The sequence below is a fragment of the Lepisma saccharinum genome, chromosome 2 (assembly GCF_977018435.1).
Source record: "Lepisma saccharinum chromosome 2, izLepSacc3.1, whole genome shotgun sequence".
Taxonomy (NCBI): domain Eukaryota; kingdom Metazoa; phylum Arthropoda; class Insecta; order Zygentoma; family Lepismatidae; genus Lepisma; species Lepisma saccharinum.
In genome coordinates this window covers 111,302,138-111,328,512 of record NC_139230.1, presented here as the reverse complement: position 1 = coordinate 111,328,512, position 26,375 = coordinate 111,302,138, and the positions used below count along the sequence as shown (strand labels likewise).

General features: G+C 40.1%; 1 protein-coding gene across 4 annotated transcripts in view; it reads left to right on the top strand.

Moving 5' to 3' along the window:
• Positions 1-26,375, top strand: part of LOC145984114 (uncharacterized) — a 677,559-nt gene that overhangs the window by 151,773 nt on the left and 499,411 nt on the right. For all 4 annotated transcript variants that reach the window (XM_083117547.1, XM_083117546.1, XM_083117548.1 and 1 more), the window contains exon 5: positions 24,394-24,535. In XM_083117547.1, coding sequence (XP_082973673.1) covers positions 24,394-24,535 — 142 coding nt within the window. The remainder of the gene's footprint in view (positions 1-24,393; positions 24,536-26,375) is intronic.

Here is a 26,375-nt window from a genome sequence, read left to right as displayed (position 1 = left end):
TTTCCCGTGAAGGTACTGGGTTAACCGTGAAGGTAATGCTCTATAGGTGCTTTGCAGTGAAGGTACTGTGTTGACCGTAAAGGTACTACCCTATAGGTGCTTTGCTGTGCAGTTACTACTCTATAGGCGCTTTGCCGTGAATGTACTGCTCTATAGGCGCTTTCCCGTGAAGGTACTGGGTTAACCGTGAAGGTACTGCTCTATAGGTGCTTTGCCATGAAGCTTAAAATATACAGCGTAAAAGGCTACGGTTCGCTACTACCCTATAGATGCTTTCCCGTGAAGGTACTGGGTTAACCGTGAAGGTACTGCTCTATAGGCGCTTTCCCGTGGAGGTACTGCTCTATAAGTGCTTTGCCGTGAAGGTACTTTAAAATATACAGCGTAAAAGGCTACGGTTTGCTACTACCCTATAGGTGCTTTCCCGTGAAGGTACCTTAAAATATACAGCGTAAAAGGCTACGGTTCGCTACTACCCTATAGGCGCTTTCACCGTGAAAGTACTGTGTTAACCATGAAGGTACTGCTCTATAGGCGCTTTGCCGTGAAGGTACTGTGTTAACCGTGAAGGTACTGCTCTATAGGTGCTTTCCCGTGAAGGTACTGTGTTAACCGTGAAGGTAGTGCTCTATAGGTGTTTTCCCGTGAAGGTACCTTAAAATATACAGCGTAAAAGGCTACGGTTCGCTACTACCCTATAGGCGCTTTCACCGTAAAAGTACTGTGTTAACCGTGAAGGTACTGCTCTATAGGCGCTTTGCCGTGAAGGTACTGTGTTAACCGTGAAGGTACTGCTCTATAGGTGTTTTCCCGTGAAGGTACTGGGTTAACCGTGAAGGTACTGCTCTATAGGTGCTTTCCCGTGAAGGTACCTTAAAATATACAGCGTAAAAGGCTACGATTCGCCCAAAATTACCGTGAAGGTAGTGCTCTATAGGTGTTTTCCCGTGAAGGTACTGGGTTAACCGTGAAGGTACTACCCTATAGGTGTTTTCGGGGGTTAACCGTGAAGGTACTACCCTATAGGTGATTTCCCGTGAAGGTACCTTAAAATATACAGCTTAAAAGGCTACGAGTCGCCCGGGCGAGTCAGCTCCGCCATTTTTCATCTACAAGGGAGGTCTAAGTCTACCGATTTCCATGAAACTTGGCAGGTGTATAGAGGCCCCCTCTCAAATGTCAAGATGAGGAGAAATTGAAGTGGGGATCTGACCCCGAAACCACGTAACTATGGCATAGGAAGAAACAGGGGGCATAGGGCCTCTCTATACACCTGTCAAATTTCATGGGAATCGGAGGGGGACGCAGGGGTCAGATGATCCCCACGTTAATTTGTCCTCATCTTGACATTTGAGGCGGGTTTTGCCCCCTAAAACAGTTTTTTAGCCGAACCAAAAAAACCACGTATTTCTTCCTTTGGGCCCCTCTATACACCTGCGAAGTTTCGTGAAAATCGGAGGGGGACACATCCCACATGCGCTTCTTTGGAAAGTAAGAATGTGCTTATAACATATTGTTACCTGCTAATATACATATATATATAATATACGTACAGACACACACACACACATATATATATATATATAGTGTGTGTGTGCGCGTGCGCGATTTGTAATTAATTAATACACTTACATGGGAGGTCTAAGTCTCCCCCTCCGATTTGCATGAAACTTGGCATGTGTATAGACCCCCCCCTCAAATGTCAAGATGAGGAGAAATTGAAGTGGGGATCTGACCCCGAAACCACGTAAATATGGAATAGGAAGAAACAGGGGGCATAGGGCCTCTCTATACACCTGTCAAATTTCATGGGAATCGGAGGGGGACACAGGGGTCAGATGATCCCCACGTTAATTTGTCCTCATCTTGACATTTGAGGCGGGTTTTGCCAAGTTTCATGGAAATCGGAGGGGGACACATAGGTCAAATGTCCACTTAAATTTGTCCTGATATTGACATTTGAGGGGGGGGGGGTTGCCCCCTAAAACAGTTTTTTAACCGAAACAAAAAAAACACGTATTTCTTCATTTGGGCCCGTTTATACACACACCTGCCAATGCAGATTTTCAGCGAAAAATGCAGGATCGACCAGGACTCGAACCCGGGTCTCTGGCAATCCGTGCCATTGCTCTACCACTTTTTTTTAATTTTTTTTTTAAAGTTTTATTTCACTATTGTGTTTACATCTATGGATTTTTTTTCCTACATGTATACATACAATTACATTACATCCAGATATTTACCTAAATATTGTGACAATCTGACATTTTGTTTTTTTGATTGTTTCCATCTAGATCTTTTAAGATACATTGTACCGTGCGTCCATTTCGATCTGCAGCCGAGAGATCGGGAGAAGCGTGGCGGGCGGCGCTGACGGAGATGCCGACATTTGCGGCCTGAAATGCCCGCTTATTTTTATGACATATGCAGACATTTATATAAATATTGCAAAACGAGCACTAACCTGTGTTATAAGAGTATGGTTTTAATTTTAGTAGCTTAGTGACTGTATGTGCCGATGATTTTGACACGCCCACCTCTTGTGAAACACGGCGTAGAGGTTTGTTTGGAGAACGTTCTAACGCTGCACCAATATCATCGAGTTTTGCTTCGGTGAGAATCCGTCGTTTTTGCTTAGGTGTTTTAAAATTTAACGATACAGTTTCTCGTAATTTAAGGACAAGATGTCTAACCGTATCTCTGTGTGGAGTTGAAACGCATGGGAATTTCTGTACAAATTACCTACACACGTCTCGACACGAGTTTGTTTTCACGTAGGTACGTGTCATACATAAAAAAATCTTTGTTCTAACGTGAATCTTGCGGCTGGCATTCCAATCGTCTCACTGACACGTCACACATACACACTACAATAACACAAACAAGTAACTGCAAGTAACCAAGAATAACACTCTTGCGCACAGTACGAAATTAACACGCTCTTGGTTTACATTGCTCGCCACTATATTTACAACTCTGTCTTCATCTAGTCGCGAAGGAACAAAAAACTCGAGCTCGGATATTTCGGATTGCAAGGAAGCTCACGAAAACCATTCACTTTTATCGGTTTCGTCTGCAGTGTAATCCTGATACAGTGTTGCACATTCGAAACCTCCAAACGATTCCCATGGCCACAAAACTCTTTCAAGGATATAAACTTAAGCAGGACGTTACTGGTCAAAACTATGATTAAAATGCTTTATTATCTGTGGCTCTTAACATCGTTTCTATAGCGTATTTATTTGTGTATATAAGAGCAGAACTTGGATGAATTACAGAAGAACTTTTGCGTGTTATAACACAGGTTAGTGATCGTTTTGCAATATTTATATAAATGTCTGGATATGTCTATAAAAATAAGCGGGCATTACAGGCCGCAAATGTCGGCATCTCCGTCAGCGCCGCCCGCCACGCTTCTCCCGATTTCTCGGCTGCAGATCGAAATGAACGCACGGTATATAGGGTGATATTTGGTTCAAACTTTTTGCTATATATATAGTATATTGTGTGTGCTATTAGCCACACAATAGCATTTTGTTTCTTCACAGGGAATTGTTTGAAGTCTGGTAATATACATATTTTTGCTTGAAAGCATTTTGGCGATATACGACATATTTTGGCAAGGCACATAATGAGAAAGGCCCAAATTTCTGGAATTCCTTTACATGTAGTGAGGCGATGTTCATTTGTATCCACCTCTCCACATTGTCTACACTCATTTGTTGGTAATCTTTTTATTTCATTTAGTCGAACATTTGTTGGAACGAGATCATGCACCAGGGTATACCACAAACTTCGTATGTCCGTGTCAAGGAAAGGCTTGTGGACATTTGCCATACATGTGACCAAATAACATTAGGAAATTTTTTCTCTATTCGACTCTGCTGCAAGATAAGTTGTCGTTCAAAATGTTCATACAAATATTTGGACCAAGTATTCTCTTTCAAATCCATGGGAAACTCCACATAACTCCATTCTTGTACAAAAATTTGTACATACATAGGGTTCTTTGTTAGTCGAGACAAGTTGGGTGTATTTTGCCTTGGAAACGTATCGGTAAATATACGCAACCACATTGATGTAATCGACTGTTCGATTAAGTACAATTTATAATTTCTAGCTAAAAATAGCGACTTACATTTATTTTCAATATTCCATAGTTCTAGACCACCTGTCATTTGTGTTTGGCACATGATCGGGAAAGGTACCCGAAAAAAATGTCCGTACCACATGAACCATCCCACAGCAGACTTTATTTGTCGGAGATATTGCTGTGTGATTTGCAACACTTGAGCGACATAATTTAATTTACTAAAAATAAAAGTGTGTAGGAACCAAACACGCTGCTGAATTAAATTGAGTTGTCTTCCTCTCATTTGATAGCACTGTAACCTGATTTCGCTTACAATTTTCGTCCAGTTTAGATCCAGCATTCTGGATTCGATAGTATGAAAAGTAATGCCCAGTATTTTGAGTTCGTTTGCATATTGTTTCCCTATGTCCGGATTATCTTGCTTCCAGTTGCCAACAGGTAAAGCTTTTGATTTTGTCATGTTTACTTCCGCTCCGCTGGCAGAACAATACAAACACATTGCATTTAGTATATTTTCAAGCTGGTTCGTTGTTGTTACACAAGCTGATAAATCGTCTGCGAATGTAAACACTTGCGTTTCAAGGAAAGCACTCGCTGCGGGTGGGGCTCGGCACTGAATATATCGGAGTAGTGGGTCCAAGGTCAAAGCGAAGAGAAGCATACTCAAGGGGCACCCCTGGCGAATGGATCTCGTCACGTGTATTGCAGGATTCACGAATCCATTGATAAGAAAATGGGAGGTTGCCTTTCTATAGAAACTTTGCAAAACAGATATAAAAGCTTCACTGAAGCGATAGGCTCGAAGTACTTCAAACAAATATTGGTGAATTACAAGGTCAAAAGCTTTTGTAAAATCAAAGGATAGTACACAAGCTGATGTTTGTTGCATTTCATAATAAGATATGACATCACGTATACCCGCCACCGTTGAAAATATATTTTGAGTTTTATTGACACATGTTTGCTGTGAACTGAGTAAGGAAGATAATACAGGTTTCAGTCTATTAGCCAAGACTTTGGCCATAATCTTATAGTCACAGTTTAGTAAAGTAATTGGCCTAAAGTCAGTCACTGCACTCGGACGCGTTTTTTTGGCAATCAGTACAATTATACCTTCATTTTGAAGCACGCATTTGTTTCGAAAAGCATCTTGTATTATCTTGATCAATTCATGTTTCATAATATCAAAAAAAAAACGTATATAAAATTGGTAGCCTATGCCATCGTTCCCGGGAGTGCGCTTAACGTTACAAGTACTCAGTGCTTGATACACCTCATCGACGGTGACGTCACTGTCTAACAAAGTTCTGTCTTCGTCCGTCAAAAAATTATTTACCGAGGTGAGCAATTGTTGTACAGCCAATTGATCTACTTCTTTACCAGTATACAAATTATTATAATACGTGTAAAACGCCTGTGATATACCTTGTTGAGTTCTATGTGTATCTCCGCCAGAATCGACAATATTGTTTATCAAAAGAGCTCTCTTTTGTTTTTGTGTTTGAACATAGTGAAATAAAGAGGTTCGTTCATCTTGCAAAGATGACGCATGAGTAGCTCTTATCTTTATACCCTCCAAATGATGCCGTTGCAACGTAAGGATTTGTGCTTTGTATTTTTGTATCTGTGGATAATGTTCGGTGACGTCAGGTCGCATACATAACTCATGTAAACATTTGTAATAGAAGTTCAACATTAAGTTCCGGTCACGTGCACTCTCTTTCCCTATCCATTGAAAATAGGATTTTATTCGAGGTTTTACGTATTTTACCCACCACGTATTGTAATCAGTATAGCGTTTTTGTTGCCGGCACCAATACTTCCATTTTTCTTCAAACATATCATTAACATTAGGCTGTTGAAGTAGGGCAGAGTTCATTTTCCAATAGGACGGACCCCAAACTAATTTAGATTCTTGTAGATTAATACTCATTCTGATTGCTATATGATCTGAAAAAGGTACCGGCAAAGCATCTATTGTCGTCACATATTTTATAGTATGACCAAGTGTATAGAATCTGTCCAGTCTAGAACCTGCTTTGTTATTGAAATAGGTAAACACTATGTCCTTTCGTTTTTCGGTCCAGATATCCTTCAGCTGTAAATCGCTGATTAAGGTCGTTAATGCTAAACTATTTTGAAACTTGCCTACACAATCACATGATCGCAGCACTTGATTAAAATCACCACCTAGGATTATACACGAATCATTATTTGGAAGTAAGTATACTATCTCAGTCTGGTAAAATTGTTCCCTTTTCCATCTGTTTTGCTGTCCGGAGGAGGCGTAGATATTAACAAAAGTATAGTGTTGACTTTGAAAACTAATTCCCCTCCCATCGACTAATTTCTTTACATTTTGTATTTCTATACCACTTTTGATTAAAATTGCCGTCCCTCTCCCGCGTGTCCCCAAGTTTACAATAGCCTCGTACCCATATAAGAAGTTAAAATCTACAATACAAACTTCCTGCAAGTATAAAATGTCGAGCGAGTGGATTCGGACAAAGTCCGCAAGCAATTTGCATTTCACTAGAGTCAAGATCCCATTGATATTAAGGGTACACAGACGAGTGCTGTAATTCATGCACAAGTTATAATAAACTGAATATAAGAATACCACGTAAATGTGCATTTTTGGTGCTCAATTACACTAATGTAAGTATTATTCCTAAGTGGTTTCAGAATGATAATAATCGTTCATGTGCATGACACAATTTACACTATTTTTTCTACCTGTTATTATATCGATATTCATCTTGTAACTCACTATCATGTAATATGTAACATTACACTGTATACATTAGGAAAGTAAACAAATTTCTGTCCCGCACTACACCCGTAAATCATTCTCCTCTCAAAACATAAACAAACATTTCTCCTTACACAAACTACCTAATGAAGGGGAAAGGAAAGGCGATCGGAACCACATCTAATTAACATTTCGCTTTTGTTGGGTCTTCTTTCTGGGTATGACGGACTGCTGGCTTAGAGACATCCTTGCCCATTTCTTTTTCTTACCTTCTGTTACCACTTTCAGTCGTGAACTGGTGCGTTTTTTCTATTTCGTTGACCTTTGTCCATAACTTGCTTATCATCTGTGGATTCCTCTTCGGTTTGTGAGTCATCTCCTGATACCATTTCTTTCGATTGTGATGAGGGAAGGGGGGGAACAATTGTAGGTTGGTCATGTTGTTCACTCACGTTTCCTTCTGCTAGTTTCAAGGTCGTTGTGGACGAGGAAGCGCCTGGCAGGAAAAGCTCATGACCTGCCTGGCTCTTTTCACCTTCCGATACACAGCTGTTCGCGGGTAGGGGAGGGACCATCTTATCACTAATCGGGGCTTCAGGCGTGACCGGGTAGTTACTCGAAAGTTCCTCGCGTTCAACTTCTGCGGCCCATGTCGAATTGTGAACTTCTGTTGCTAACACATGGGAATTTTCCTTTGCTGCCCTCTCTGATGAAACTTTGTTTGTCGGAGGATCCAGTGGCGTCTGTGCGGCACCTTCGGGTTCCTTTACATACAGTTTCTTTGGGAATTCTTTCATTTCTATGTCCAGGGTTGTCTTGGGTAATTGAAAACTTGTAGGCTGGTATGGCAGTGGTTGTTCTGCTGCATCAATATTGATTGGTGATCGGTGGATGGCTTCCGCATATGTTGAAGCTGTCCTTCTTCCTGGTTTTCTACGCTTATCACAACAATTTGAGAGATGTTCTGTAGATTCACATATCCTGCACGTAATCTTTTGACCATAGTACGTTACCCAATATCGATCACCTTTGATAGTGATGTACGATGGAATTGTTTTTTTAAGCGTCATGCGAATTCGCTTTGTACCGGTACGCGTAGGGTATATATGTTCATCCGTGTATTTTTCATCGTCAACATATTTCACATCACCATATGTTGTCAGTGTCTGTTGTAGAACGTCCATTGGAAGTTCCATAGGAACTACGTGTACGTTCACAATTACACTATTTTGATCCGCCCATTCCAGTTTTACCTCATGTTCCCCATTGTCATCAGTGTATACTAATGTGCCTCCCGATCTTAATAATATCTGCTCGCCTAACACTCGCGATATTAACTTTATAAACACATACTTACGATATTGATCGATTTCAATACTAAGCACTTGATCTTCTGTTAGTGACAAATTCTGCTGAATCCACCGATGCAGTTGTATCGATGTCGGTTTTTGTCGCACATTCGTGAAGTCCAATTTTACAGTATTCACTCGCCGTACAGACATGGTTCAGAACACGGAAGGTAGACTTATCGGAATTTCACTCGCTTGCACGTAAATGCCCAACACGGACCGCACGTAGAGACGATGCACCGCGTACCAGTGCTGGCAGCGAACTACCACTGAGCTACCGAGCCGGCCTGGCTTCCCCTGCATTTTCGCTGGCGCTGCTTTACCTGTGTGAAATCGTCTCTGCAAGTGCTACTGCAACGGGATGTGTTGCCTTTGAAACACTATAGACTAGGGTAGAGTGAAATTTTTTTTCTTGAATTTCGAAATGCCTGTAGTCAGAAAAGTTGCACTTTGGTGTCAGATAGTCAAATGAAAAAAATCAGCTCTCTAGGTCAATTTCTTCTGGTGCCCCAAGGCCTCCGAAGTTTTCATATTTCCACTTATTTTAGCGTATTGAAAGATACATGGAGAATTCTGGATGTGATGAAATTATATCTTCATATCCGCCTTTAAAAGCAAAATGAGAAAAACTCAGGAACCTCATGTTTCAGAAATTAGTGAAAGTGTTTCTTACCAAGTGGTAGGAATTTTGATGAAAGCTTCATTGCCATCAGTGTCACATCAGCAAGTCGTTGCAAAAGTGAAAAAACTTCACGAACACTATCGAAATATCTTAAAGCCCTTTAAGTGTAAACAAAATGAAGAAAACTAGAAGAAAAAATTGCATTGTATTGCACACATGCTAACTCTACATTATTTGATATATCGTGTTGCAAGTGTAAAGACTTTTCAACCTGTGTTTGTTCTAGAGAGAACAAAGTACCTATTCAAGAAAGATAATTTCTTTTGGATCAAAAAACGAGAAAAATGTTGATTGGAAAAACTGATTTAAAAAAAATTCAAAGAATTGCAGAAGAAGCAAGCAAGAAAAGCTATGGAAGAAGCAAGACTTCAGAAACATTTGTCAAGCTGTAGTGTCAATGCTGCTACTAGTAGTCCTCAATCAAGTCCATCAAGGAGGAAGAAGGTTGAGATACTGACAGCGACACGAGTAAAGTACTTAAAACCAAATCGGGAATGCCCTCCACTTCAGCGAATTCCTCATTAACCTCAAACGAAACTCAAATGTGGTTGCCTCTTAACAATTTTGCTAGAGAGTGTGACATACATCGCATATCTGACAGAAGTGCAGCTAAAATTGCTAGTGCAGTTCTTCAAGATGTAGGTGTTATTAGTGATGCAGATGCTTCTAAAGTGATAGATGGGAGCAAGGTTAGAAGGGAGAGAAGTAAAGTCAGGAAAACAGCTGCTGATAGTTTGGATACTCTTACTGGATTGTATTTTGATGGCAGAAAGGACCAGAGAAGAATTAACGAGAAGAGAGGAGTGAAGAATTATGGTCGCGTCGTAGCAGAAGAGCATTTGACTTTAGTCCAGGAGCCAAATTCCAAGTATATAGGACACGTCACTGTATCACTATAAAAAATGAGATCTTGAGCTTCTGTGCTAGGAAGGAAATAAGTATGGACGATCTTTTAGCTTTTGGATGTGATGGTACAAATGTGAATACAGGAAACAAAGGAGGAGTTATTGTTTTACTCAAAAAAGAACTTGGTAGACCCCTCCAGTGGCTTATTTGTTTGCTGCATATAAATGAACTCCCACTGCGCCATCTCTTTCAGAAAATTGATGGATTCACAACTGGTCCAAAAAAAAATTTTTCTGGGGAAATAGGAAAAGCTCTACAAACTTGCGAAAAACAACCTCTTGTGCAATTCGATCCAATAAATGTTCCTTCTTCTTGTCAGCTTGTTGGGAATGTTGACTTTGAAGACTTAAGTACTGATCAGAGGTATCTCTATAATTGGTGTATTAGTGTAACAAATGGACACTGCAGTGATGAATTAGCGAATCGCAAACCAGGCCCATTAAATCATTCTATGTGGCTAACAACAGCTGCAAGACTGCTAAGGTTGTATGTATCGACTGATAAACCCTCAAATAGTTTGACAACTCTTGTGACCTTTGTGGTGATGGTATATACTCCAGTGCAAAGAGATGGATTTATCTTTTCAACTATCAAGTCAAGAGCATTGATGAAAACATTTCACACTAAGAAAGAATATAAGTTGTAAAAGTAACTAGTAATATGATATTGGGCTATATGTAAATGTAAAAGTTTAACATTGTTACATATTTTGGGTACTAATGGGTACTTGGGTAGTTTATTTTATGTATTTCGGTAGCACAACTTTATGGTTGTATTCAAATATCTATTTTTTGCACTTGTTTACTTAGGAAACAGGGTATTGTGTGTTTCAGTTCAGGAAAATAAATAAAAAGTTATAATTTTCGGTGAGTAAATGCTGATTTTCAATATCAAATCTTCAGTGACCCTGGGACACCACTAAAAATATTTTTTTTATGAAATAGTTAGGGTTAATTAACTGTATAATAACACAGCTTTTCCCACTACAGGCATCTTCATGTTTTGAAAAAAAAAATTGCCCTATATTTTCACTCCACCTTACTATAGACGTCGACGTTGCCTGGTTCCTCCCAGCGTAGAGATGTCAATTCATTAAATTAGGCGCACACAGGAGATGTACTATGTAGATTTTCAGCGAAAAATTTAATGGATTGACATCTCTACGCTGGGAGGAACCAGGCAACGTCGACGTCTATAGTGTTTCAAAGGCAACAGATCCCGTTGCAGTAGCACTTGCAGAGACGATTTCACATAGGTAAAACAGCGCCAGTGAAAATGCAGGGGAAGCCAGGCCGGCTCGGTAGCTCAGTGGTCAGTCTGGCTCGAGCAGTGGTCTGAGACGGTTGTGTTTACGCGTCTCACTAATAGCTCGAAGTCACGTAGCGCGTATTACTCGCGAGTCCGGTTGAAGTGAAACAAGGCGATGCTGCCAACATGGTAATCAAGAGATTGAATACACTAAAACTGAACTTCAGTCAAGTGCGAAGGAAACCAACTTCGACGGAAATACACAATTGGATTAGCAAGACGATGACATTGAAACCGGAACAAGTAGTAAGTATTGAAGTAGACAATTATAGACGTTGTATCTTTCTGAAACTACTATCGAAAGTAGTGTGTGAACAGTTGTTGCTGCAGTCAAACGGGGAATATAAATATAGTGACGAAGACGGGGATTGTCCAGTGCTTGTTATGTGGGCGGATGCAAATTACGTGATAGTTAGAGTGCACGTTGTACCGAGTGAACTGTCCGATGACGCTATTCGACCGGTGCTGAGTACGTACGGTCAGATAATATCCCTGGACGATGAACGGTATTCCAGTGATCATATATATCCGGTAAGAACTGGCCGTAAAATCGCCAAAATGAATCTAACTCGTGCGATTCCATCGTACGTCACAATCAGTGGCGGACGATACTGGGTGACATATAGCGGGCAAGACCGTACATGCAGTTACTGTGACCTTAGTGACCATTTTTACGTTACCTGTCCGTCCCGACGTCGTCAAATGGAGAAACCCGAAGATACGTCCAATGCCGGGGCGGCGCGTCCTGTCCCGAGGAATGTGCCGGCTGCCGAGAAAATGATGACCCCGACACCCACTATACTACCTGTGCAACTGAAACGCTCCGGAGACCAGGACAATGAGGGCAACGTGCAAGCTTCACTACAGGATGTACCTAAAAAAGACCGTACCAGATTCCACTTTACCACCCAGTGTAGAAAACAAGACAACAGCAGACGTTCCTATCCCCGTCAGTGTGGACCAAGTGAATGTCAACCAAGCAGCCCACGTAGCAGAGAAGAATGGGGAAGAAACAATGGACGTTACCCTAGAGGTGCCCCATAGTCCGATGCAGCAGGCGGATAATGACCATGCAGGTGAAGGTGGGAACTCCGAGACGGCGTCCCCCGCATCAGGCGCTCTGCCGAAAACAACGAAGGAACCAAAAAAGAAGAAGAAACGCAGTCTCCCTACGAACGATACGGCGTCGACACGGCGGCAAGATGGCCCTCATCGTTCGGTGTCTCCAGTGTCTCGGCGACTGCGTAGAACGATGAGTGCGACAGGAGAACAAAGTGCGAAATCTAGCGGCGGCTCTGATTGGTCTCTTGAAGTCAATGTGTGATATATGTCTACCATATCCTAGTTATGAAGTGTGTTGTCCTCGTTATAATGTTATTAGGGTTATGTTTGTTGCATGTCGTAGTGAAATTGAAAAAGGTAAATAGTTTAACGTCAATAACTGCACATAACATTCCCACCGGGTACAATAGCACAGAATCCCACATGACGACCCCCATATATCATTTTGCAACAATAAACATTAACAAGATGAAATCTAGTGTCAAGCATCATGCATTCTTAGATTATATTAAGCAAAGTCACCTGGATGTAATTTTCCTGCAAGAAGTCGGGACCGATTATTTCTGTCTGGGCAGTGAATATACCGTGTATAACAATTTAACTCACAATTCTCTAGGAACCGCCATAGTTGTGAAAGAAGGCCTCCATATAACGGAAGTTTACCATCACCCGTCTGGTCGTATCACATGTATCCAAATAGGAAACATATGGTTTTCTAATGTTTATACACCATCAGGTACCAACGCTAGAAATACTCGGAACATATTTTACGCTACAGACGTGGCGAAGGCATTAGGTGGCTCCCGTCAAAACATTGTGCTGGTGGGTGATTTTAATTGTACTCTAAGAAGACAGGACCAATATCCAGGATTCCATACATCACCTAGCTTGCAGACGCTGGTTGAAGGGTTTAAACTACACGATGTTTGGGTGGCTAAAGGTCCGAATATAGACGGCTATACATACATACGTGCCGACACAGCGAGTCGGCTTGATCGTTTTTACGTTAGTGCACACATGATTAGCAAAATATCTGCGTTTAGAATTTTCCCAACGTGCTTTAGTGTTCATTTAAGTGTCCAACTCGACATGAGTTTGGATGTACCTTCAGTTGGACGAGGGCGGGGATTTTGGAAGTTCAATGTACGGTTATTGGAAGATGAACAATTTCGTACCGCATTTAAACAAAAATGGAAGAAGTGGGAAGAAATTAGCGTACGTCAAACTGACATTATTATGTGGTGGGGCACTTTTCTAAATCCTTCCATTAAATATTTCTGTTTAGCATATAGTCGTGAAAAATACTCAGATTTCAATAAGAAATATAACTTTTACTACAGAGTGCTTCACGAACTAACAACACAGCTAATACAAGGGAAGCCAGTGCGTCAAGAAGTGAAACGAGTGCAAGCAGTGCTGCTGAGCATGCACAGAGAGCGTATGCAAGGTTACAATGTTAGGAGTCGTCTTCCTATGTTTGATGCACAAGAAGAAGCCTCGTTGGTGCAGGTGTTAGCAGAGAGACGCAGTGCACAGCGAAAGAGGATAACGTGTCTCGATACAGCCACGGGGAGACTAACCGAACCCAAGTTAATACGAAATTACTTACGGGACTTTTATGCAGATCAGTTTAAAGAGAAGGAAGATCAACGCTCCCATCGCACTCCACTGCAAGGGATGGACCTTCCCATGTTAACGGAAGATGACCGTCACTATTTAGAACAGCCATTCTCAAAGAAAGAAGTGTACGAGTCTGTTCACAGTGGAAAAAGAGGTAAAGCTCCGGGAATCGATGGTGTCCCGATAGAATTGTTCCAAACCTTTTGGACAACGGTGGCTCTACTGTTCACACGCTGGCTCAATGCTGTGTTTACGAAGAAACGCCTTGGACGAACGAGTCTTACGGGTGTCATGGTTTTGATTCCCAAAATATCTCAGCCCAGAAAGCCAGAAGACTTCAGGTCAATTACATTACTATGTGCTGATTATAAAATCTTTGCACGTTTGATCACCCGAAGGTTGCAACAATTTGCGGATACTTTATTAGGGCCGTATCAATATGTATATGGTACAAGTGGTAAAATATTTCACATTCTAACTAGTGTACGTGACATCATCACTTCTATGCAAGATATTGAAGGTTCTCAAGCTGCTTTAGTGGCGTTAGATTTCAAAAGTGCCTTTGACTCCCTCAGACATGACTATCTTTTCCAATACTTTGGAAAAGTGGGATGTGGCGATTTCTTTGTACAATCTATACAGAGTTTATACAGAGAAGCTCGAGTTCAGTTATCTATCGATGGGTTTCTGTTGCAAGCCTTTTCTATTCAGCGTTCTGTACGTCAAGGATGTCCATTTTCCTTATTTGCATTCTGCGCAGCTCTGGCTCCATTTTTACGACCGATGCATGAAAAACTTCAGGGACTCAGGCTTCTTGGGAGAGACCACAAAATATGTGCGTACGCAGATGATGTGACCGTAATCGTGAAAGATCGGCTAGACTTGACTCGTATGGAGGCAGTACTTGAAACGTTACGAAAGCAGACGGGACTTAGTTTGAACCAGAAGAAATCTAAAATCTTACCCCTAGGGTGTAACCCCACTCTGTGGACTGAACCTGTAACTATACCCATTGTAGATAAAGTGACAATTTTGGGAATAAACTTCACTACGACCATCACAGAGACTGTCTCCAGAACTTTTACAACTATTCTCCCAAAAATCCAGGCAGTGTTGAACATGAACCGTTATAGACAATTATCCTTACGCTCTAGAATACAGTATGTGAACATGTTTGCATTATCAAAGTTGTGGTATGCTGCGCAAGTTTTGCCTGTCCCTGCGAAAGTCGCGGCGCAAGTACGAAAGATGATAACGCGCTTCATATGGCATGCACATTTGTTTCATTTCGCACATGAAACGTTATGCCTCCCAGCAAGTAAAGGAGGACTGAACTTGCGCCAAGTGGAGAGACAAGCCTCAGCCTTGTTTCTACAACGGAACATTGAGTTGATTCTGCACTACCCTGATAGTTTAACAGCAAGATTACTACATACTCTGATAGATGAAGTGGAACTGCGAACACCCATTTATCCAGGGAAGATCCCTTCCCACTACAACTATTTGAGGACAACTCTTGTCGAGTTTTGCTATCTCCTAATCGGTTCACCTCACATGTATGTCGATGGCATGACAGTGAAATTTTTCTATAACCAATTGACTTGGAGGTTACAACACCAGCCACGAATTGTGATTCTCCGAACTAATGTAGTGTGGTCAAACGTATGGAGAAATATATCTGCATCTCATCTTTCTAACCGCGTTCGATCTCTGTGGTACCTAGTAGTTCACGATGCCATTGCGACCGGTGCTCGAAAGTGGCGATACCAAATGACTGACAGTGCTGTATGTTCCAATTGTCATCAAGCTGAAGACACTTTACGACATCGCCTCGTAACATGTCCCGCAACGGTAAATCAATGCAAGTATTTGTGTAAATGCCTTGGTACTATATGTAGAACATCGCCCGATACATTTACTGTAGATCATTTATTGTTACCAGATTTTGTGTTCTTCCCTCTTACTAAAGTAACAGCGGTCCAGTTTTTAGTAGCTCAATATATTTATTATATTCTAGGACATAATTCAGTGTCAATGCAAATTTCGCTGCAATATCACTACAGTGAAAATTATTACCAGATGGACCAAGCCAACCGCAAAACACTCTATGCAAATTTTTTGCAGGCCCTTTTCTTGTAAGTACACCTAATTATATAATATAGATCTGATATATGTGTAATGTTATCATAGGATCATGTAAGTAGTCACTACTGCATAAAATAAAGAATATTAAAAAAGAAAAAAAAAGTGGTAGAGCAATGGCACGGATTGCCAGAGACCCGGGTTCAAGTCCTGGTCGAGCCTGAATTTTTCGCTGAAAATCTACATAGCACATCTCCTGTGTGCGCCTAATTTAATGGACACACCTGCCAAGTATCATGGAAATCGGAGGGAGGCACAGGGGTCAGATTCTCACTTCAATTTGTCCTCATCTTGACATTTGAGGGGGTTTTGCCCCCTAAAACCATTTTTTAGCTGAAACAAAAAAACACGTATTTCTTCCATTGGGCCCCACTATACACCTGCCAAGTTTAATGGAAATCGGAGGGACACAGGGGTCAGAACCTCACTTCAATTTGTCCTCATCTTGACATTTGAGGGGGTTTTGCCCCCTAAAACAGTTATTTAGCTGAAACAAAAAACCTCATATTTCTTCCTTTGGGCCCCACTATACGCCTGCCAAGTTTCATGGAAATCGGATCCGGATCCGGATTTTCGGATCCGGATCCAGATCCGAAACTTTCGGACCCCGATCCGAAATTTTCGGATCCGGAACTCTCGGATCCGGAACTCTCGGATCCGGAACTCTCGGATCCGGAACTCTCGGATCCGGAACTCTAAGATCCGGATCCGGATCCAGATCCGGAACTTTTGGATCCGGATTTTTCGGATCCGGATCCGTTTGGCCATCCCTAGTTGAGACCTCTCTCGCCCAGCAGACGAGAATCAAAGCAGTTGCTCTGTGTAATCTGTGCGTAAGACGCCCGGCGGGAGAAAATCTGGAAGATCTGGCATTGCTGCTCTCTGCCCCAACCTCTCCCCTCCGTTGCACTACCCCCGCGCTCGCGATATCAACAAGAATGGCATCGACATCAACAATCAGCTTTTCGCGCCGGAATGTTAAATTTTATTTAGTCTAGTGTTTAGGAATCAGTTTGAAAGTGGTTGTTGTGAAGCAGTGACATTCAAGTCTGTGTCTGTAGTGCCTCTTGTTTGCGTGTTTTAACTTTATTTATGGTGCACCTAATAAGAAGACAATGTCGCGAGGAAAGTGTCAATATAACCAGGCCTTTGAAGATACGTATCCCTGTATTAAAAAATCGCGAAATAATGACATTTACAAAGATTCTGCTCAGTGTGCCAAAAACAATTATCCACAAAAAACAAATGTAAATATGATATTGAACAACATATAAAATAGAAGTCACACACAGAATGTTCATCGGTGGGGGAATGGTCAGAAAATATTTTAAATAATGGTTTAAAAATCACCCTTCGTTGTCATTGCTTGTGATACTTCTAATAGAAAAGCGACCAAACTTCTCCCTGTGTTAGTGCGGTAGTGTGAAGTTGACACTGATATTCATATTAAAACATGCCTTTTGAAAATTCATAGCTTACCCGAAGAAAAATCTGAAACTGTGTCAAGTGTATTGGTTGATTTGTTGTTTTAAGTCCACTTTATGCACAGTAAGGCTAATTGGGACTGGACCTACAGTTTAAAGTGGGATCCGAACCACTTGTGCCTCCACCGGGTATCGAAACCGGGACCCCTGTGTCAAGTGTATTGATGGATACAGTAAGTCAATATGGTTTGGAAAATAAGGTTGTTGGATTTGTAGCAGACAATGCACCATTAAATTTTGGTAGCATAAAAAAGACATCATCAGGAAATAAAAATGTGCACAGAGAGTTGGAGTGCAGATTAGAAAAAAATATTTTTCTATTGGTTGTGGGGCTCATATTCTACATAATGCAATTTCTGTACCTTCTGCGAAAATAATACCCATAGATGTTGAGAACTTGGTTTTCAAAATATACAATCATTTCAGTATTTTTACTGTGAGAACAGAAAATTTGAAAAGTTTCTGTGAATTTATTGGGTGTCATTATGAGGGTCTTTTATACCACTTAAAGACAAGATTCCTCTCTTTACTTCCTAGTGTAGAAAAAATTATACGTCAGTATGAAGCGTTAAAGGCTTATTTTTTGAGTGATTAAAATGCCCCAATTTCTATAGTCATTATTTTTACAAGATGATACAAGTGAACTGTGGCTATATTTCCTGCATGAACAGCTACTCCTGTTTAATGATACTATTTTAAAAATTGAAAGGAGTGATATAACAGCAATTGAAGTTTCTGTTCAATATTTTCTACTACTATAGAAATACAGGGACAAAATAGAACAGAACTTTTTCCCATTCTCAGCAAAAAGTTTAGTTATGAAACTTGTAAAAGAAGTGAGTATGAAGGAGGAATATGCATACTCTGTTTCAAATAGGTTTTATTGTGAGGTGGTAAAATACTTAAAAACATGGTCACTTCGTTTTTTTGAAGATGTCAACAAACTGAGGTATTTACTCCTGGACTCAAGAATTTCCTATGAACAATTTCAAGAGTCATTTTCATATTTCCATCAACAAGCAAGACACATTTCAAATTCATTGGAACTTAATGATAATGATATTTTTGACACTTACTGTGCAATTTCAAAAGCCGTTGAAAAACATCTTGAAGATTGGGGAGAAGAAAAGAAACAATGATGGGTTAGTGGAGGTCAGTGAACAAAGATTTAGTGCAGGCTGGGTCAAATTTAAAAGTTATTGTGCCTCTTTTAAAATTTGTGTTTACTCTGCCTGGTACAAATGTTGAAGTGAAAGACTCTTCAGTGTTATTAAAACTTACTGGCGAGAGGAAAAAGTACACTCCTGGTGTCAACACTCGAACAAGTAATGAAAGTGAAATTCAACGTGGACGTGACCTGAAAGAGTTTTGGACTGGCAAAAAAGGACGATTTAAACATACTGAAGAAAGCAAAATCATCCCAGAAGTATAAATGATGGTGCCCATTGGTGAGGAAGTATTTGTAATTAGCTAATTACATTAGACACATAAGTAATTTGAATCTGTAGAGTGTAGGCCTATTTTATAGGGGCTATAATAGAAGCAATAACAAATTGCCACCCTTATTTTCGTTTTCTTTTTATGTTTTATGCATGCGCACCTTCAACCTATAGACTATACTCTTTTTGGTCAACAAATATCTGGTCACCCTATTCATGACAGTGGGTGGGGTAAAATCCCCCTTTCTCCTTTCAAATCGTACCCTGTATTAATATGAACAGTTGTATGTTTGTGACTTTCATATTACAGTGTGCGAGTGTGTTAGGTGTATCGAGAGCTACATTGTCCAAGGCGATGACGGCCGGCATACACAACTCGTGGCAAGACATCGTCAGCGAAGGGTAATAGTGGACGAAAACCCATCCTCCTTGATCGGGACCGCCAAACATTGAAGAGGATTGTCACAAAGAATTGTCGACCTAATGCGACACAAGTGACGTCAGAACTCAATCAGCATCTCGACCAACCTATTTCTACACTCACAGTTCAACGCGAGCTGCACAAACTGAACAGTATTGCCAGCCCACATAGATGCCGTATTGCTGATCAAGGTGTTTCCATTATTTTGATAACCATCCGTATATATATATATATATATTTAAAATTCGATTTCGTGTTTTAAGTCCACTTTATGCACAATAAAGCTAATCAGGACTGGACCTACAGTTTAAAGTGGGATCCGAACCACTAAGTACCTCCACCGGGTATCGAATCCGGGACCCCTTGATTACAATGCGACGACGCAACCACTGCGCCATCGGGAAGGCCACATATATATAATTCAAACTCACACGGACATACACACATATTGGCGTACACAGGATATTTTTCGGGAAGAGCTGGAATTGCAAAAGCGTAGCTGCTTTCTAAGGGAACGGTATACACAATAAGATATTTCGTATATTTAGAATTTTCCACTCTGAAACATATCAGTCGGGGATCATTTGGGGGAAGGGGTTGAATTTACTAGTGTTCTTTTTCCGAGTTCTTCACTGCTTTCATTTGAAAATGTAATTTTCTCAAAACTTCAGAGAGGCTGTACCCACTCTGTACGCCAATGTGCACACTCACACACACACACATATATATACACACACACGCAAAGAGAGGGAGAGAGAAGTTATGTATGTGTGTGTGGCGGTGAACTTCGTACCCCCCAAATGAAAAACGTTCCTGCGCCACCCAAATGTAAACTTCACATGCAAGTAGCACTTCCATCTAGTACACCTTGGACTACATTATTGCAGACAAACGATGCTCTGGCGTCTGCACTTGCAACCAGTATAATCTTTTAAGGGGCTTGTGTTATGTCCTGTCCATGTGTGTTAGTGATTGTTCTTCGCCAATTGAATCTTATCACCAATCATCCTCATCTTCGCGATTAGCCCAAGTTGGCAGAAAAACGAAGTAAAATAATTCCAACAAGTATTGCGCTTGTAGAGCGTCGTAAAATGCAACCCATTCCATTGTGAAAGCTTGGAATGGAATTGTCGAGAGCGAAAAGGCAACAATTTTAAAAGAAACCACGTACCCATTTTTCTTTTCATGCTATTATTATAAGATATATATCACATTGAAACCTTTGAAACTTGAAAGAAGGATAGGTATATAATATCATTCTGCAATATTTCGTTTTTAATATTTTAATAGATGATTATGGAAAATACCTTGGAAATGAGTCCTGCGAATATTTGCAGATGGGTCTATCAATACTTTTAGCTACACATACAAACACTGGATTATGTGTGTTTGAAGTTTTGTTTTAAATTCACTTTGTACACAGATAGGCTAATCGAGACTCGACCTACAGTAGGGCCCAAATTACTGTGCAATTTGCCTCCATGAGGTATTCAACCCCAGCACTCCTTGATTACAATTCGACATTACCACTACCCAATATGATTATGTAAAATGGATTTCTTTTATTGTATAGTATGAACGTAGCAATTAAATTATGATATGCATATATCGAAAACTATCCCTATCATCCTGCTCATTTTTTTGCCTTTCCCATTTATGCAGCTTCCTCGGTGGCCGTGGCTTTGAATATCGAGGTAACATGAAAAACAACTGTAAAGCTTGATTTCGTTCACCGGAAGTGCTTGAAACACTTTAAAATCACATACAGCCTCCTTTACGATCGACAACCGTGAAGAGATTTCGGAGAGAAACCCAGTGGTTCCTTCCAGTCAAACTTCCAGTCAACTAAAGCCCACAGCCAACTTCAGGATGTTACAAAAGAAGAGTATGGCCTTTGTCAATAGCCAGAACAAGTGCGAAAATGAAATTTTCGCGGTTAATCCGTTTCGTGGCTGTTCCTTTCGCGCATATTCCGTTTCGCGTTTAATCTTTTCGCTCTTGTTTCGTTCGGGCTGAGTCCTTTTCGCTTTAATTCCTATCGCCCTTAATCCTCTTTGCGGTTCTTCCTTTCGCTCTTATTCCGGCTTTGGTTTTTAGTTTCGCGCTCAATCCCTTTCGCATTTATTTCTCTCGCGTTTATTCCTGTGTTCAATTTTGGTTACGCGCTTAATCCGTTTCGCCTTTTTTCCTTTCGCGCTTATTCCTGTGTTCAATTTTGGTTTCGGGTCATATCAGTTTCGCGGTTGTTCCTTTCGCGCTCATTCCGGTTTTGTATTTTCGTTTCTCGCTTAATCCGTTTCGCTGTTATTCCATTCGCGCTTATTCCTGTGTTCAATTTTGGTTTCGGAATTAATCCGTATCGCAGTTGTTCCTTTCGCACTTATTTCAGTTGTGAATTTTCGTTTCGCGATTAATCCGTTTCGCATTTATTCCTTTCGCGCTTATTCCTGTGTTTACTTTTGGTTTCGCGTTTATTCCCTCTCGCTGTTGCTCCTTTCGCGGTTATTGTTGTGTTCAATTTTGGTTTCGCGCTTAATCCGTTTCGTTGTTATTCCTTTCGCGCTTATTCCGGTGTTCAGTTATGGTTTCGCGATTAATCCGTTTCGCGGTTGTTCCTTTTGCACTTATTCCTGTCTTGAATTTTCGTTTCATGCTTAATCCTTTTCGCTGTTATTCCTTTCGCGCTTATTCCTATGTTCAATTTTGGTTTCGCGGTTGTTCCTATCGCGCTTTTTCCTGTGTTCAATTTTGGTTTCGCGATTAATCCGTTTCGCGGTTGTTCCTTTCGCGCTTAAACCTTTCGCGGTTATTCCTTCGCGTTTATTCCGTTCGCGCTTAATCCGTTTCGCGGTTAATCTTTTCGCGCTTGTTCCTTCGCGTTTATTCCGTTCGCGCTTGTTCGGTTTCGCTCTTGTTCCTTTCGCGTTTAATCCTGTGTTACGTTTCGCGGTTGTGCTCTTTCGCGCTTAGTCCGTTTCTAGCTTAATCCATTTCGCGGTTATTCCACCGGCCCAGGTTAGGTCCTGATCGTCGCAATTGTCGTACCTTAATTTGTAAAATGTCCTTCACCGTCAAATCATCGCAACTGTCCGTGATTTTGGCTTCATCGCAAATGTCAGCCATCGTAATTGTCCTAGATTCATAATTGATAACACCAATGCCCTGGCCTTGACTCGAACCCGGGACCTTCGATGCCGAGATAAAAAGCCGATCACTTTACGCGCTCGGCCATGGAGGTGGCAATATGAACGTAACAAAGGAAATAATATAATTTAAGAGACCCTGTCAATCGGAATTTACTGCTACTTGTAGGCATAATGGTATTCAACATAAACACACAGGGTGTCACCGTACAAGAGCGGCAACTTTCACATCAAAAGGCTAACAAATTTCTTAATTTAACAGTTTTGCTCGTAGAGGTCGACTACGATCTGTCGAAAAATGACAATTTTCAAGGGCGGATTTAAGGGGCAGGCCCATTAGACCCGTCCCCCGTAAGTATGTCAGCAAAAAGTCTTGCCAATTAAAATATAGTACTTTCATTTTATGAAGACAGCCCAGTACTAGGTTCAAGTTGCGAAATGGCCAAACAACTAAAAGAGGTGGGGTTGTTGAAAATCACTTCAAAGTTAAAAGATTTTGTCCAGGCACCATCCCTAATCACGGTGATTCGTTAAAGGCGTTGAGAACAAAATTTTAAAATGCATTTGAAAAATATATCTTTCGCCTTTGAGGATCTGTCGGGTGAAGGATTTAACAACTTCCACAGGAAAGAATTTCATTATCTTTCGCCTAATCATATTTGTGAGATTTGCAAGGACTGTTTGACAAGTTCACTTCTCGAAGTGGGAGAACGCGGAGGGTGCTATTCCCCCAGTTAAGAAAATATTTATGAAGAATTCCTCCAGCCAGTGTAAGAAGTGGGGGACCGTGGGGGGAAACTATCACTCAGTTAAGAATATTTGCGTGTATCTTCCCTGATAGAATAATGTGCGTGAGAATCCCCCACTTGCTCCATTGTCTCCACTTTCAATCATACAAGCATCCCCCCAGCTATCAACAAAGTCGATCCTCAGCAAGCATATTCCATAGCTGGAAAAAATTACATAGCCATCCACCACCTGCGGAATTCTCTCTAGTTGACTAATACAAGCATCCCCCTCCCCAACCTATTTCCAAGCTCGACAAAGCATCCTCCAGCTAGGAATTTTCACTTCGAGCACTGGTAATGTAATGTGTCAAAAGTTTATGTAAATTTATGTATATTTCTTACAATATATATACATTTAAGCATAAATAATTAAAATTAACAATTGAAAAAGGAAAACTTGAATATAAAAATAATTAATTTATCAGACATAATTACGCTGTGTTCTATGATAACTAGTAACAATTTATCGAACTCGAGATTAATAAAGGTTATGTCATCAAGACTGTCACCGAAATATGAAAAGTTGATCTTTAGATAAAAAAAAGAACCAACACAAGTTTATGCAACCTTAAAAGTTACTGAGTGCAAGGGTAAAGAAATACACACATGCCTTCACCAAACTCATCAAATGTATAGAGGAATCATCTAGCTAGGAAGAAATGGGTATATCAACCGGAATAAAATTGATGATGGGGGAACGTTTTGAAGAAAAAAATGTTCAAAATTATGAAAAATGTTGAAGAATGTTAAAAATTCTAAATTTTTAGATTTTAGACCCTTACGCTCTCCTAAGAGCTACAAAATGATTTTTATCCGAGATGTGTGTCTCATTTAGAAGCAGAGACAATTGATTAAACATTAAAAAACTGAAATTTTCAAAACGCTGTAAATCGAAAAAAAAAAAATTAATGAAGGAAGAGACATGCATGGTGAGAGGAGCCCTGAGAGAGCAAATTCTGCAAATGTAGTTGAAATCGGACCAGTTGGTGGCAAAGTTGTCCATTTCCCTGTGATTTGACATGTACCATTATACACATGTATGTGAACGCAATATGAGCTTTCCTGTCTTTTTTTATTTGTCCTGCTATTTATGACATTTTATACAATTTGTTGTCAGGTTTTGAAACAAATCTCCCAATTTTGGACTGTGATAAGTAATATTAACTTATGAAATAACATCACTAACTTTCATTTTTGTAATCAGGAAATCTTTGTGACCTTTTCCTGGGCCAGCTGTGTGCACATATTTGTATCCCAACTCAAGGATCGTACAGATGTGAATGTCGAGAGGGATTTTCTCTTATGGCTGATGGGAAATCTTGCCAACAGGAAGAATTTACTGATAGGTAAGGAACTTGTATTTTTACAAATATAAAACCTTAAGTTTTAAGGTATTTCTAATTTGGACCTGAACCATTGGATCAACAATATTATACCATCGCTTATTGTCTCTTGTCACTACCAATCAGCTTTCCAACTAACATTTTCTAGCAACACTGTTCACTTCATCTATCCTCAGTGTTATCTTGGTTTCCTTCTCTCAAAATGGATTGAGTCCACCCATATGAAGTGGCTAGAGCACTTGAGAAAAAATAATTGTTATGTGTGATTTCATTCATGTGTCTGTAGTTCAATATTTTAATTATACATCTGATCTAGAACTAGCAGCCATGTTTCCTTTACGGTGCATAGTAAATTTTGAGTTTGCAAACCTGTACAAACTCATTAATATCATTTGAATGATATAGCCTAGACACCTGAAACAAGAATCACTGTATCAGCATATTTTAGAGTACAATTCATGTTATTATAGTCATTTAAGCAAATCGGTTCCTTAAACCTTAAACGGTATAATTTAGTCTAAAAATGCACCTTCCATTTAGAGCATCCTTATCGAAGGAAGAGGTAAATTCTCACGGCTTAAACTCTTCTTCTTCTTCTTTTCTTTCAAGAGAGACATCTGTTATACCAAATATAAAATTTGAGTAATGCCTCTTACTCTTCTGAGAGATCTATCAACCTTAACACCAGTTCAGTAGCCGAAAGCATTAAGTGGTTGACTATCGAGTTTGCCAAGGAAGTCCCCGGGTTTGAATAATGGCCTGGGCATGGGTATTCCTTGTGATGGTTTCTTCAAAAATTCCATCCAAATATCACTCATCTTCATAATAGCAATTAGCCAAAAGTGGCAGAAGAGGAATGATAAATAACAAGAAATGAAAAAAAAAATATAATTACTTTCTCAGTTTTGGCCATGTTTGGATCCTAATATGTCTGTTGGGCAAACTCCTAAAAATATGATTTGTGACTACAGTGAAAACGGTAAAACTGGCTTCTTTGAACGACTGAACGACTGTAGCGCCAAAGAGACCCACCAACGAGAAAAATGTTACGGAGAAAAGTTTTTTGTTTTGATTTCCTCTATACGTTTCTGTGCTCCGTGGGCGCCATTAAAATGACACCCTGTCTGTGCGTTTGTGTAATATATATATACCTTTTTACCTTTACCTTTTTTAGTATAAGAACATGAATTATAGCCGGCCCCCGTGGCGGAGTGGTTAGCACATCGCCCTACGACGCTAGCTAGGAGCACCGGGTTCGAATCCCGGCCTGGGCGTGGATGTTTGTGAGTGTCCATTCATCAATTTCATCATGTCATCACTCATCTCCATCTTTGCAAATTATTCAAAAGTGGCACAAGAAGCGAAGTAAAATGAAGCAAATCAAATCAAAAAGAAGAACTTGAATTATAAAACTGGTTGAAACTAGTTGTTATCAACAATTAATTTTTGGTTTGTAAGAAAATATTTAGTTTTCTCTTTGCAAACTTCCAAACCTATCCCTTTAGCTGCTTTTAAAAATATATTTTTTCATTATTCTGAATTGTATTTATATCATCCCCTAGTAAGTTTACATTATCTGTATATGCTAACAACTGAGTCAGACCGTTTAATTTTAGTCCTTCATTAGTTTCTTTTACCTTCTTAACAGCATATTCTAAGACAAAATTAAAAGCAAGGGAGATAATGCATCTCCTCATTTTACCCCATTAGAAATTGTAAATTTTCAGACATATTAATACCCACCCGAATTTTACTTTCTGTTTTATTATTGCATACTTTTATCATATTAACAGGCTTCTTAGATATTCCAAAATCGACTAATATGTTATAAATTATCTCATTT